This window comes from Centruroides sculpturatus, unplaced genomic scaffold (genome assembly GCF_000671375.1).
Source record: "Centruroides sculpturatus isolate CEXI.00-Female unplaced genomic scaffold, Cexi_2.0 scaffold49, whole genome shotgun sequence".
In the NCBI taxonomy this organism is placed as follows: domain Eukaryota; kingdom Metazoa; phylum Arthropoda; class Arachnida; order Scorpiones; family Buthidae; genus Centruroides; species Centruroides sculpturatus.
This window is the reverse complement of record NW_019384317.1, coordinates 533,001-548,462: the sequence shown is the minus strand read 5'-3', so window position 1 is coordinate 548,462 and position 15,462 is coordinate 533,001. Positions and strand designations below refer to the sequence as shown.

Below are 15,462 nucleotides of genomic sequence, written 5' to 3'. Positions count from 1 at the left end.
AAAAAAAAAAAACTTGTTCTTTAGATCCTTTGCTAAGCATTTAAGATTGATGTTAATTAAAATAAAATTTACTTCAAGCATAGTTATAATTATTGTATTGAAATTTTTTATATAATGATCAATAATATTGATAAACTAAGTAAAATTTTTTCAAATTTTTAGCAAGTTGTAGGAATTTGGGCTCAAGAACTATCTACTGTAACTTGTACAGCTCTTAATCATAGGTATCGACTCATTGCTTATGGATTAAAAAGGTAAATATTACTAAAATGAACTATTACATACAAATTACAAGTGGCACAAATACAAAGAGATATATATTATATTATTTTATGTTTTGTGTGTGTGAAGTATATATATATACTACATGTGTCCAAAAGAAGCTGATTGTGTGTCAGCTAACCTCCCCATAAGATCCTATAATCTGAGCGTATCACCAAACTCCAACAGTATGTGGGATCAGAATATTGCCATTGGAAAATACATGAAAATCTGAATAATGTTTATTCTGGGGCGATTTTTGATTACTTTCACTGTTATTGGGTAAAGTAAGCATAAATGTATAAGTCGAGAAAGGCAGGTAGATGAGCATTATAATGGATGCAACTGCTTTTAGCACATGTTTGCACCTTGCAGCTTGTTTTGACATAATTAGTCTGATTCTCCTATCTTTAGTCATTTCCAAGTTATGGGACTGATTCACTTCATTTATAACAATGTATACTTTTTAATGAGATTATTTATTCATTTATAACTTTTTTTTAATTTCTGATCTGAAGTCTTATTTTTATACAGTTTTTAGCATATATTTTTAAAATGAATTAATAAGGTATATAAGAAAATCTTAAATAACATTTGGTTATTACATGATTAAATTTATACATATATAAATGACTTATCAAAGTTAATATATATTATAGTATTTTTATCATGTATAATAATTTGAACATCTTAAGAAATATTTTTTGAGTTGGTTTTTGGGTTGCGCATTTTTGCATCTTTAAGGGATGAAAGAATTTTTTATGAATACACATATACTCCCTTTGGTTTCATTTTTTCTTTTTTTTTTTGTCTTGAAAAGGGGTCAAGTGCATGTTGTTAATTTACTTAAAAAATATTTTTTCAGTTGGTTCTTGGGTTGCGCATTTTTGCATCTTTAAGGGATGAAAGAATTTTTTATGAATACACATATACTCCCTTTGGTTTCATTTTTTCTTTTTTTTTTTTTGTCTTGAAAAGGGGTCAAGTGCATGTTGTTAATTTACTTAATTACATCAGCATTATTACTTCTATTAAATATTTATATTTATTAAAAATTCTTGATTACAAATTAAGAAAAACAGATGTATTGTCTTATCAATCTCCCTTATAGCACACTAAGATGAACCAACCCAAGGGCCAACTCTGTCAACTATACCTTGATCCAATCTTTGTGTCATTAGAATAGATTCTAATCTAATTTATTTTCTGTGAAAATACTAAAAAAATATATTTTGAATTTAAGTTAGTTTTAAAATTTTATTGCTGATTTTGCTTAAAAACACAACTCAGCAAAAAAAGAAATTAAATATTTAATATTTGATTCAAAGTTAACAAATTATGAGGAATATCCAAATGAATAGTTTTCTGTATTTTCATCACACCAAAAAACACTCAATAGCATTAGAAACATATTCAAAATTCATAATATGTTTTAACTTGTTTGCCCTCATGAGATGAATGGAGATAAGACAAATATTGCAATCAATGTCTGTTACAAAAAGTAGCATTTCAGTGTTTTAGTTAAAAGTTATACAGTTCCCACAAAAAGTTTCCATCATGAAATATTCTTTTATGTAATAATTATTTCAATTCTAGTTGCATAACATTCAGTAATTTTAAAAATACTGTAATTCATATAAAAACACTGAAGGAAATATGATAACTTCAATTTTTAACAAGTGCACTTGTTAAAAATGTACATATTGGAGATATTAGAGAACAGTATTGAATTTAATATTGAAAATATAACACCATAAACATTGCAAAATATAATAGTAAAATGCTATAAAAAAAGGTCCAACTTCATATCAATCTCAAGGTAAACGTGTCAGATGCCATATTCTTCATGTAATATTTATTACTATTATTATCATTACTGGCAACACACATTGAATGTAATATGATGATAAGTTGACAAATATATCAACAAAAAAATAATAACACTCTATAATAGCATGAAAGGCTAATTAAGAACTGTTATAAAAAGCTTTTTCATAAAAGACAATAAGGAATGTACAGTAGACAGTAGAGTGTTTTTATATGGATTACGGTATTTTTAAAATTATTGAATGTTATGTAACTAGAATTGAAATAATTATTACATAAAAGAATATTTCATGATGGAAATTTTTTGTGGGAACTGTATAACTTTTAACTAAAACACTGAAATGCTACTTTTTGTAACAGACATTGATTGCAATATTTGTCTTATCTCCATTCATCTCATGAGGGCAAACAATTATCCGAATCAATTGGGGACTGGGGTTGTTCGGAAAATCAATTTTTTGGATAAGCGATTATGTACAAAAAAATGCATTATTAATATAGAATATTAGTATATCCCGATAACGGTATATTAATATATCCCATCTTTAAATTTTTCTCTGTTGCATGTAGCTTCACATTGAATTTTCGTTGATGTTAAGCCTAACAAAAATTTTTATAATAATACAGTAGAACCCCTCTAGTCCGCCCTCGGCTAGTCTGTCACTCCGGTTAATCTGACCATGGTCGGAGTCGAGAAACTTGTCCCGACTCGTCGGTGACTCACTGTCCATGGCGTTTTTCTGTGTTCGTTACAGTATATGTTTTAAATTGTGTGTACATGTACAGTTTTGTGTGTGTTTTCAACATGTCAGGAGTGAAACGTAAACACGTTACTCTTTCATTAAATGAAAAATTAGCAGTGCTACAAAGACTGGACAAAGGGGAAGATTGTTTATTTTACTTTTTTTCTGATAATCCGACCTTTTTTGCATTCCGACCACACCCCCAGTCCCAAAGGTGACGGATTAGAGGGGTTCTACTGTAATTGTGGCTATTGTATCGTCAAAAATTATTTCTTTATTTTGTACAAATAAAATAAATATATTGAAAAATATAAAAACAAAAAAATTATACTTTAAAAGTTAATCTAGTTTAAAAGTTAATCATTATCAAAAGCATTTGATTCAGCAGGACATAGTTCAACTGGAATGCTTTTGGTTAACAGATGTTTCAGTTGATTAACATTCGGATAATCAATGCTCTACTGTATTTGGGTCTGTAAGATGTGATAAGGCACAAGGCTAATTTACATTTATGGTATGCAGTTCCAGTCAAAAAAGTAATCTTTCTGTTGCATTGATTGGACAACAGTAGATTAGATGTATTGTTCCTGTTTCTGATTTACATGTGCAGAAAATTGTATCAGTATCAGTGGGATTATACTGATATTTTGTCAGGTAGCTATGAAAGTTTCCATGATGTATGAATATTTGGGTTGTAATGTGGTTCAGATTATCATTAGGTTGAGACAATGCTTAATCTACTGAATGGAATAAATCTTGTTATTTTTTCTTTATATGTGTTATTCTAATAAATGTTTCAGTTCTCCAAAGTTTGTTGATATAAATATGAGTTTAAGTAGTGTCTAGAGTATGGTATATTTTAATATTCAGGTTATTATTAGAAGTAGCTGATTTGATCTATTAATTAATTTCCAGTTTGTATGTGACCAGGAATGGAATGCAGCTGAATAAAAATAGAAGCAAAGTCCAGAAGCTGTTGTATGATTTTGATTTTGTTATGCTGTGTATTCCTATTTTTCATTTTTATTAAAACTGATCTGGAGTTTGTAAAAATATCTAGTTTGCTCAGTATTGTAGTTTGGAGGTTCATAGATTGCCTTATAGATGACATTGAGGTTTGCTTGAAAAAGCAGTTGTATAACATGGGTATTTATATTGAATAACATGCAAAAATGTGAAGTTTTCATTATTGTAAATACATTGTTTACTAGATCTCACCATGTTGTCCTTTTTTTTTCTTCTTTTAGCCATCTGTATAAATAATAATGTTTGCAGTTTTGCAGATGGAAGATTCAACAGTGATTTGCAGATTTTTTCCATTCATTTATATGTAGGGAGCTTCTTGGTAGCAATTCCATCATCTCTAAGCAGCATATTTAGTAAACTGGCTAATAGTAAGTTTAAATTTAATTTCTTAACATAGAAGGTTTGTAAATAGAACTTTAGCATTTCTTGGTTTTTTACTAGAGACCACAGAGCAAATTTTGACAGTACAAGTAGGGGGTCTGTAGAAACTGTTCTATAACCTCTTGTGATTTTTGAGCAAAGATTTTTTGTTTAGCTTAAGAATTTTGCAGCAATGTACTTCTTTCAAAGGACATGTCCCTATGATGAAACCATATAGAATAACATAAGCTGAAAGGCAAAATTGCTTGAATCAAAATTCTCATATTTTTGAGTCTAGATCACAAGTATTCCTGCATATCTAACCAGTTTATTTTTCACAAGAACCTCAAGAATACCTCCACTGTTAATTGCAGTTTTAATTTTATCATTCTGAGACAAAATGTAGTTAATGATTTTCATCTTGGAGAGGCTTCCATCATTATTGTGAAGTCTGAGTAAGGAGAAGTCACTTTTTAGGGAGAACCACCTTGTAGGATAGGTTTATATTTATATTATTTGTAATTAGTTCTGACATTTTCTGAACATTTCTGGCATCAAGAACTTCTAATTTAATGTTTCCATTATTTAAAATAACATACTTTTCAACATATACTGTTGTTTCTTTATTGTTGAAGGATTTTATCAATAGTTCCTTCACCTTTTTAGAGCATTTTCATGTCATCTGAAGTCATTTTTAAGATCACAGTTAGAATATCTTGAGAGATAAACTTCAGTTCTAGGGGAAGTTTTCCTTACTATTGAGACAATCACATATGTTTGGAGTCTAGTTTGGTAAAACATACCTTTTTAATGGAGTTGGATGAGTTTTTCTTGTGCAGTTTCATACTTTTCTAAGAGGTGAGAATAGTCTTCTCTGAGTTTGGTGAATCGTATGTCTAACTTGTAACTTTCAGTTTGATTTATTAGTCTTTTATTTGTAATTGGATCAAGTAATAAGGATCATACTAATGTCTCTAAAAATGTTTATTTCAGTTATCCTGACTGAGAATGAAGACCTCTTGAGTGGAAAGTAATTTAGATGATTTGTTGGGTATCCTGTTAGGGTTAGCAGTGTATCAGCTAATAAACTTAAAATAAGCAGATTAGTTAAGAAAGCACAATAAAGTTATAGGCTGCAGCAATGATTACTAAGTTGATTAAGTATCTATAATTTTTTTGGTGAGATCAAAACTTAAAAAGCTTACTATAGGATTGGATGTATATTGTTGTAAGGCATGTGTTTCCTCAAGCACTAACCTCCATCTTCCACATGCAATATGAAAACATTTTATGCTTCCAAATAAAAAATTTATTTTGAGATTTATAACAAAGAAAATTGGATAATTTATTTTGCACCACTCTCTCTAAGAAAGAAGCAGTAATGATTTAAACAGTAATAATTGATGGATTGAAATTTTTCATAAATGAACATAAAATTGTAGTTATCAAGTTAAAAAATCTTTTAAACATAGTTATAGGTATAATATAAAGATATTTATTTTAAAGTTAAGAATGCATGTATCTAAATATTATACCATATAACTTTTTATTACAAATTTTAAACTTAAAAGTTGATTTTATGATGTTTTTAACAGCTTAAAAATATTCAAGGTTTAGTTGAAAGAATTATTTTATAGTGTGATTTATATAATAAATTAGTAAAGTTGTGAAATTTAGTTATAATAATTTGAAAAATAGATTAACAGTTTATAATCTTTATAATAGAAACAATATTTTTGTTTTGTTTATAGTGCAGATGGTGCTGTTTATTGCTTTGATGATTTAACGGGTGCATTAGTTTTAACTCATAAACTTGTTTTATCTCCAAAAGATTTTCCAGGTAATTTGATTAAATTATAGAAGAAATTGAATTTTATATTTTAAAATTAAGTTGATTTAGAATATACTTTATGTAAAATGTTTTAGTGTTGTTGTTATAGAATTCAAATGATATTTTCTAAATTGAACTTTTTTTGAACCCAAACCTAATTATCAAAGTACAAGATGATATTAAAAATTGTTAATTAGGAAAAGTCTTTCAAGATATAAAACTAAATAAGAATTTTGAAATTGTATATGATAAACAGATGAAAAAATTTCAGGATTTTCGATCTACTATAAGTTAATTTTTCAGTTTAATTAGACATACTTCCACAAAGTCAAATAAAATTTTGATTAAAATTTTAGGAAATTGTTGTTTTTCATCACAGATTTTTCAGAAACTATAAATGTATTAATCCTTGGCATGAATTGATGCCACAAAATATTTTATTTCATATATAGTCATAGAAGAATAATCAATATACATTTTAAGAATGACTTTTATACTTGATTACAAATCTAATATATACTACAGTCATCAAGAATTTATAGCAACATTCAATTAATAACTTTCAGTTTTATATTAATTTATTAAATAATGATATACCATATTGCATGGATTGGTAGCATAAAATTGTATTGCGGTTGATAAAAGGATAGTGTTTACACACAATTTATTGAAATAACTTATATTTTATTGTGCAAAAATTATATTATACAGTGGAACCCCGGTTAACGAACGTCCTGGTTAACGACCAAATCGGTTAACGAACTATTATTTTGAAAAAATTTTGTCTTGGATAACGAACTTAACGGCTTTTTGTGTCAAATTTGTAAGCTTGCCGACTTTTAGGGAAAATCAGTTAATCGTGTGTCGGTGATGGTCTAGGGTCCATTCGTACGTTGGTGATGGCGGAGAAGACAAAGATGACAAGTATTTTATAGTGAAAATCGTTTATTAGAACGGGAAGATGCTTACATATTTGAGGTAGTTGGAAATGGCTTATCTACAGTATTTTCTCTCGGCACTGAGGAGTNAATTATATTGTACTACTTTTAATTGTTATGTACAACTTTTTATTCAATAATAAATATTAGGAAATTCTCTGTAGAGTGGAGTAATAAAAATATACATACAGATAGAGAGGATAATAATTAAAACTATAAGATATTATAAAATCAAAAATAACTGGTGGAGCATAATAAAGAGATGGACAGTTATGAGTAAATTGCAAATTTTTGAATACATTCATTATATAAATTATTCATTTTAATGATATGAGGTGCTATGAAAGTTTTGGCAAAAATCTTTGTTTTTTTAGAAGAAGTTTTAAAAATTTAAATGTATCTTTTTATTAGATTTGTTAGCAACATTTATAATTTATGAATATTGAAATAGTATAGATTTTGAAGATGGATTATTTTCCTAGACATTTATAATATCTCATATCATAATAAGTTCAAAAATAATCAAATTAGAAAAGTTTGTGACAAATCTTAGAAAAGTAAATTGTCCTTCACAAATAATTTTTATAAGTTGATTTCATAATTAAATTCTTTTTGTAATTTCTAGAATTGAATGATCAAATTTGTACAGGTTACAGATAAAAATATATTATAATTTTTTAAATCTGAAAGTTCATTTAAAAATGCAAATATATCTATTGTTTTGTATAATTGTATAATATAATATTAATTAAAATTTCTAACTAAAATAAATAATAAAGTCAAAAAATTAAGCTAATTCTGTTTGAATAAATTATTCATTTCAAAATTCACAGGTTAATTATTTCAATAATTATTCCAAATTGTTCTGATAGTTATTTATAACTTAATTGAATTATATGGAAGAATAAATATTTAAGTATGATTAAATAAATATTCTAAAATAAGTTTATGTTAAAATTAATTTTCTGTAGATTTTTCCATATTGTCAATAAATTTTTATTGTATTTATAATAATCTTATTTATTTGAGTTTGATAAATATCATTCATTCATTAAATTCATTAGTATTTTTATATTTAAATAAAATCAGAACTAATAAATGTATAAAAGTATTATATGTAAACAATTTTAATTGAATTGAATATTTTAGATTCTACTACAGCAGCAGGTGCAGTTACTTACCTTAAATGGAGTCCTGATGGGATGGCATTAGCTATGGCTTGGGAAAAAGGTGGCTTAGCAGTTTGGAGTGTGTTTGGATCTTTACTAATGTGCACATTGGGATGGGACTATGGGTAAAATTATTATACTAAAATCTCTTGAAGATATATCTTTCTGATTAAAAGTCAAACATTTTTTCATTTTAGTTCTGTAGAAAGTCTAAAGAATAATCCTTTCAGAATCAGTTCTCTGGTAAGTTATTTTACTTAAATTTTAATATGATTAGTTATTGTTAAAAATGTATACAGTCAAACTTGTTAATGTGAACATGCTTAGCAAGAATTATGGTTACCACAAAGCATTTCCCAATTCTTCATTAAATTCAATATGGATTAAAATACTTTTTATTAATATTTTCATACTAGATACATTTAACATGAAGATCTGTTTAAAATGAACTGATTTTTCTGAAAAAGAATTTTCTTGTGGGTCCCCCACAGGAAAATTTTTTCTTAACATGATCTAAAACTTATTTTTTTATATATATATATATATTTTTTGCTGCCTGGCGCTACGCAACATAGCGTTTAGAACGAACTATCGTCTGTGCAGTATGTAAATTAAGTACCGAAAGTCTAATACAGTACTGTATTTTTATACATTTCTTGCGAAAGAAACATTTTTTATTCAACGACGATTAAAATTATTTATATTAATGATGTCTTTGAAGTTCAACAAAGTTTTCGCAGAAAAATAAGTTATCAGAGATCTGCCGTGGTTAGTTGTGCTGCTTCGCGAAGAAAACAAGCTNTGTGCACATGCTTTGTCAAAAATGGAGAAGACGGAGACTCGTGCGGTCATAAAATACCTGACGAAAAAAGGGTTGACCCCATCTCAAATCAAAGCTGACATGGATGAAGTTTTGGGAGAGTCTGCTCCTTCGTACACCACTGTGAAAAAAATGGACAGCCCTTTTTAAATCTGGCAGAGAGAGTGGAGTGTGGAAGATGACCCTCGCAGTGAACGGCCGTCAACTGCTGTCACTGAAGAAAATATCGACAAAGTTCACGATTTGGTATTAGCAGATTGCCATTTGAAAACGCGTGAGATAGCTGAGACAATAGGCATCTCTGTCGACCGAGTGCCCCACATCCTAACCGAAAATTTGGGTATGATGAAGGTCTCAGCAAGGTGGGTGCCGCGTCTGCTGACCGCCGAGCAAAAACGTGTTCGCACTTTGATGTCAAAGGAGTGTTTGGACTTCTACCAGAAAAACCCACAGGATTTCTTGCGTCGGTTTGTGACTACTGACAAAACGTGGATCCATAACTACACTCCTGAAACAAAAGAACAGTAGAAGCAATGGAAACACCACAGTTTGCCACCACCAAAGAAGGCGAAGACAGTTCCATCAGTGGGGAAAGTGATGGCCTCGGGTTTTTGGGATGCTAAGGCATCATCTTTATTGACTACCTAGAAAGAGGAAAGACCATTAATTCTGTCTATTACTGTGAACTTTTGGAAAAATTGAAGAAAGAAATCGAAGAAAAAAGGCCACACTTGAAGAAGAAAAAGGTTCTGTTCCACCAAGATAATGCACCTGCACATTCCTCCAGAATCACTGAACAAAAGATAAACGAACTTCGCTTCTAATTAGTTCCACATCCACCGTACTCACCTGATTTGGCCCCCAGTGACTTCCACCTTTTTCCAAACCTAAAAAAATTCTTGGCTGGAAAAAGATTCCACTCAAATGACGAAATCATCTCTGAAGTGAACGAGTATTTTGAACACCTTGACAAATCGACCTATTGTGATGGCATAAAAAAGCTAGAACATCGCTGGAACAAGTGCATTGCTAACAAAAGAGACTACATTGAAAAATAAAAAAAGTTTTAACATTTTGTTTGTTGTTTTATTTGAGGCCGCGAATTTTCCGAACAGCCCTCGTAAAAGATTAATTTCAGTCTTTGTTCTTTTAAAGCATGAATCTCTTTACTTGCAAAAAAATGAACCATAACTGATTCATTTTATGATTATGACTAGGATTGAACAAAAAATTGCAATTGGGTTACTGTTTTAACTTGTTTTATCATTCTGGCACAGAGATTGTATGCATTTTGGTAACTTATGATGATTTGTTTTTATTTCTTTTTTTAATATTGTGGTACTTTTAAAAATCATTTAGTGACAGGTAATGTATAACTTAAATGTCCTTTACAGTGCTTACTATATCTCTTGCACAAAGATTAGTCATAAAAGCTTAGCAAGATTTTCTTTGGAAAAATAAATTTAAAATAAAGTAGGTAATGGAAAGTTTAAAAAAAAAAAAAAAGCAGAAATCGTGAAAGCTTACTTTTTGTTATCCAATATTTTATCAAAAATTAAAGAATTGAGAAAATATTGAAACATTTTATATGAATAATCAATTTGAGCTGCCCAAAAATGGGTGCAAAAGGTAAAAATTTAAAAAACTGAAATAGCAGTTAAATGCTTATAACTCTTTTGACTTGTTACTAAATTCTAAAAAAGCCAAAACTTATATATATTTTTTATTCTTTATTATTATTTTTTTTTATGTATATGATGTGACTTATAATGCAAAATCATCATGATTTATTTGCATTAGTATGTTGTCTGTATGTAGAGAATAACAGGTATATTTTCTTGAAGATGAAAAATTATACTTTACATGTATTCATTTATATATCAATTTAAGATGATCTGCATTCAAGTCTGCTCTCTATTCTGGACCATCTGAATCACTATTTGTGGCATAAGATTTTTATAGTTTTTAGTAGTTTAGTTTTACTATATAATTTATAAATTGTTTTTATGTCATTCATTTTTTCTCCATTTTTATGATCATATCATCACTACTCTAATTGTCTTTTATCATCATTATTTATAATTTATGAAAATATTTTGAAAATTAATTTTATTTTATGAAAATATTTTAAATAAAAGCTTTTGAAATTTTATAAATTTGGAATTAACTTAATTTTTAAAGCCATAATTAAATTTCAAAAGCAGCTAAAGCTTGTGAAATTTATCAAATTTTACAATATTGTACTCACAATGATGATGATAATGATAAATATTAATTTATTAAAGCTCTTGTTTGTAATTGATATCTTTATGGAATGAAAATCCAATAAGATTGTAGAAATTGACTAATAAAACAAGAAGCATTGAGATAGATGTTGAGATTTAAACTGTAAAACTTGGGATAATGGAAATAACAACAAATAATATGAGTAACTAAATACAGCTATAAAGAAAAATTCTTATGCTATTTTCTCAGTATACAGTTGATATTAGTAAAATATTATTTTAATATCATTATGTGCCACTAGAATAAAATATTGAAAATCAACATTTTTCATTAATTTACTATTTTCATTCAGATATTGTAAACATACAGATATGATATAACATTTGCATTATTTAAAAGTACACCAATATAAGATAAGGACTAGTTTGACTGGAAATACTTTTTGTTTAGATATCCAATAGATACGAGNTTATGTAATGTAAAAATGAATGTGACTTTTTTTCTAAAATTGTGAAACTGTCAGCATTGCGTCAAAAACTGTAATTATACATTTAATTTCTTTATTTTGTCTTCTTTCTAATGACATAAAAACTTGTGGAATTCCAAAAGTGCTTTTTTTTATGTTTATTTTATGATAATGCCATTGATATTTAATAAATTTAATTAAACATGTTAAATTTAAGAAACTGGCCCTAAATTATCTCAACTTACCTTTGTGTGAAATTTGAGAAGAAGGTGTTATTTTTAAGGTTGGGATAAATGGTCAGTGTAGCCCACACTGGCTATTTTTTTATTGTCTTGTAATTGAAAACTCTCTACCTGATTTTAAGTCAGTCAAATTAGAATATTATATTGTACTCTGAAGAATTTTTTAACATTTGTTTAACAATTAGTTTTGTTACATTTGATTAGTTTTTTTAGTCAGTTTAACTGGCATGCCAGTAATCTGCTGGTCTCCCTCATTTATACATGACATGCTGATCATTCTGCAAAAATACAGTATAACATAATATTATATTGAGACAAAGGTTACATTTGAGAATTGTTTGCATTTTCCATTATCATTATATCTAAAAATTTTTATTCATTTCTAAAATTATTTCAAAATTTTCAATTATTTATATTTTGACAAATTTTATAATTTCTTTATTTAACAAAATAATTTTCATTGATTTTATCATAAAATCAATGGAAATTATAAATAATATATCATTAAATATAAAATTATTTTGATGAATATGAAATGTTAGTTAATCAGTTATTATGTTATGTAAACTTTTATTTTTCAGATTCGTTTGTATCCTGAAGAAACAAAATTAGATAATCAGTTTGTTAGAGTTATCAAAGTATCAACACAGGTTCTTCAGTTATCTGTTCTTGGTGATCGTCTACTTAGTTTTTGTGCAGATTCTCATCTGACATTATATCATTTACAAAAAAAAGATTCATCTTCCAGTAAGTAATAAAATAGAATCTATTTACATTTTTCTTGTTGTTGGTAATTAATCTTGAAATTATAAATTGTAATTGAAAGAAATATAAAAATGATTATTTCTTAGATATTACCAAATAATATATATGTGGGGTTTAAACAAGTAACATTCCTAAACCTTTAAAACAATAAACTTACAAGGGTTGTGGGGGAGATGAGGAGAACAAGAGAGAGGGACGAGTAAGGGGAGAAGTGAGGGAAGACGACTGTTGGTGATGGCGGAAAGGGACAAAAGACAAACATTTATCATTCTACCAAGACAGTTATGAATGCTGGAAGATTATTGTCATTTCTTGTTTTTTATTTCTATCACTATTTCTACATATATAATAAGAAATTCTATTTAAAAGTAATTACTAAGAATTACAGAGAATAAAAATTGTATGAATTAAATTGGATTTTCTTTTTTAACAAAAATAGTTTATTTATCACTGAGTACATTTGAATTAAATAAATTGAATTATAACATTTTATACAAAATTATTTAGAAATATGATAAATATGTCATATACATTAAAATATTATTTTAGATTCAACTTTGCATATTGTTCGTCTACACGAGTTAGATGTTTCAAATTTAGTTGTTCATCCTGCCTGTGTTGTCTCTGCAATACTGACATCATTAAGAACTGAAATAGGTAATTATAAAACATTATTTTAAGTATTTAAAATATTTGATTGAAATATATATATATGTATAAATTATATTTAAAATAAATTATAAATATTCATATTGTATTGTGGCAAAGAAAACAATTTATATATACAGTATTTATTTAAATTATTGATCATACTGCCAATTACAGAAAGAAAATCTTAAGTCATGGCCAGCTTTCTTAACATTTGGTTTCAGAAATAAGCTTTCTACTAGAGTCTAACCTATTAATCAAAAACCATTGATAAAACTTATGAATTAGACTCTGTTAGAGTTATTGTCAAATGTATAACTTAGGACTAGTGATTATTACCTCCAGGGCCAAATTTAGCCTATGGACATATTTGACTTATTGCTTATAAATGATAAAAAAAATAAGACTATTTTCAGTGTGTGTGTATATATATACACTGTATATATATGTATGTATAGAATATGCAAAATTAGTCATTATTGATATGATAATGAATTTGGCTACTAGGTTTGTACTTGATTAATAAACTTGGCTGTAATCATATAAAAAGTATTAAGAATTAACTATGTTTCACATTGTAGACAATTGCAAAAACAACTGTTGCACAAAATTTCTTTTTAAACTTTCAGTGAACTTCTAAAAACAATAACATAAATCACTCTTTAACTGTAGGCTACAACTTACATTAAAATATGTAAAGAAGGATCTGTCCTCTCCTCTATCAGTGGTGTTACTTTAAAAATTCCAACAACAAAAGTTGATTACACTTTGTGTTTAAGAATAATTTGAAAAAATTTTTAATTATTACTGGCAGAAAGCACTTTTTTTTTTTTTTTACATATTACATACTTTATTCAACACGCTATAGTTTGAACTTAATGCCAAATATTATATAACAGTAAATAAAAACATGCTTTACTTCCTCTTGCTTTATTCAAACAAAAATAAAGTATATGAGGCTATAATGCTAAAAATATAATGCTAAAAATATTAGCATTTCTGCTAAAATTTTATTATCTGAACATGTAAAAAATAGAAAATATTTTTTTCTGTTTTGTCTACATTTATGTGTATTTTATACCTCTGTTTTTCTAGCTTAAATCAGAATTGATGAAGTTTCTTGTGGCAGTGGCATGTCATTTTTATGAACATTCTCCAATAAAATTTTTGCAAGTTAAAAATACACTTTTTCAGAAACAAAATGAAAGAAATATTTTTACTTTTACATAACCTCCCAAACATGTTTATATTACCCTTATCATAAAATTTTTTTAAGCTAAATATTTCAAAAATTGATATACATATAAGCAAAAATTAAATTTCTAAATTTTAAATAAATTTTATTTTTATGAATTGAACAAAAATTTCCAGACTGTTTTAAATTGCTAATTAAGTTTTTTCTATAAAAAAAAAGAGATTTCAGTGTGGAGCAGATTATATACAGTATATACATATTTGTATGCATATATAGATATATGTAGACATATAAATATAAATAGAGATTACGAAAACTGGTTTCGGATTATAAATTTTTATCACTTTGCAATCTAAAATAAACATTTTTTTTTTTCTGTCAGACATTAGCTATTACATAGATACAGTCGACCCCCTATAACACGGGTTCCTATAGTTTGGATTCCTATATCATGGCGAAAAAATTGCGACAGTATTCATACAAACATGCTAAAAAACTCCTATAATTCAGTAAAACGTCATCGCCGACTTGTGTCGCGACAGGATTGCACAAACCATTGAGTTTAAACAAGCAGCAGACCTACTAAAAACCATTTATTATTTAACGTCCATAAAAATTATATTTATATTAATGATGTCTCGAAAGTTCATCAAATTTTTCGCAAAAATATAATTTATCAGGAAGCACGCGAGCGCCATTCGATAACAATCTCCACGACGAAAACAAGCTTAAGCAATGGCGTAGTCGAACAGTGCACACTCAGTAAGTAATCCTACAATTTTTTGTTTATAGCATAGTTTATATGTATTATTCCCAAAAAATTATACGCATTTTGGAAATGTTGAGTCAAATTAGTCTAGAATCGATTAATTTTATGGAAGAAAACCTTTCAAACAGCCGTAGTCCGTAAACTGCAATTCCTACAAAATTGATTCATAAAGAACG

The 15,462-nt window shown here is 27.5% G+C and overlaps 1 protein-coding gene across 1 annotated transcript in view; it reads left to right on the top strand.

Moving 5' to 3' along the window:
* The window catches only part of LOC111623693 (RAB6A-GEF complex partner protein 1-like), a 114,058-nt gene that overhangs the window by 51,835 nt on the left and 46,761 nt on the right, over positions 1–15,462 (top strand). The window contains exons 7-12 of the mRNA XM_023366357.1: positions 163–254; positions 5,969–6,057; positions 8,136–8,280; positions 8,353–8,398; positions 12,491–12,656; positions 13,224–13,331. Coding sequence (XP_023222125.1) covers positions 163–254; positions 5,969–6,057; positions 8,136–8,280; positions 8,353–8,398; positions 12,491–12,656; positions 13,224–13,331 — 646 coding nt within the window. The remainder of the gene's footprint in view (positions 1–162; positions 255–5,968; positions 6,058–8,135; positions 8,281–8,352; positions 8,399–12,490; positions 12,657–13,223; positions 13,332–15,462) is intronic.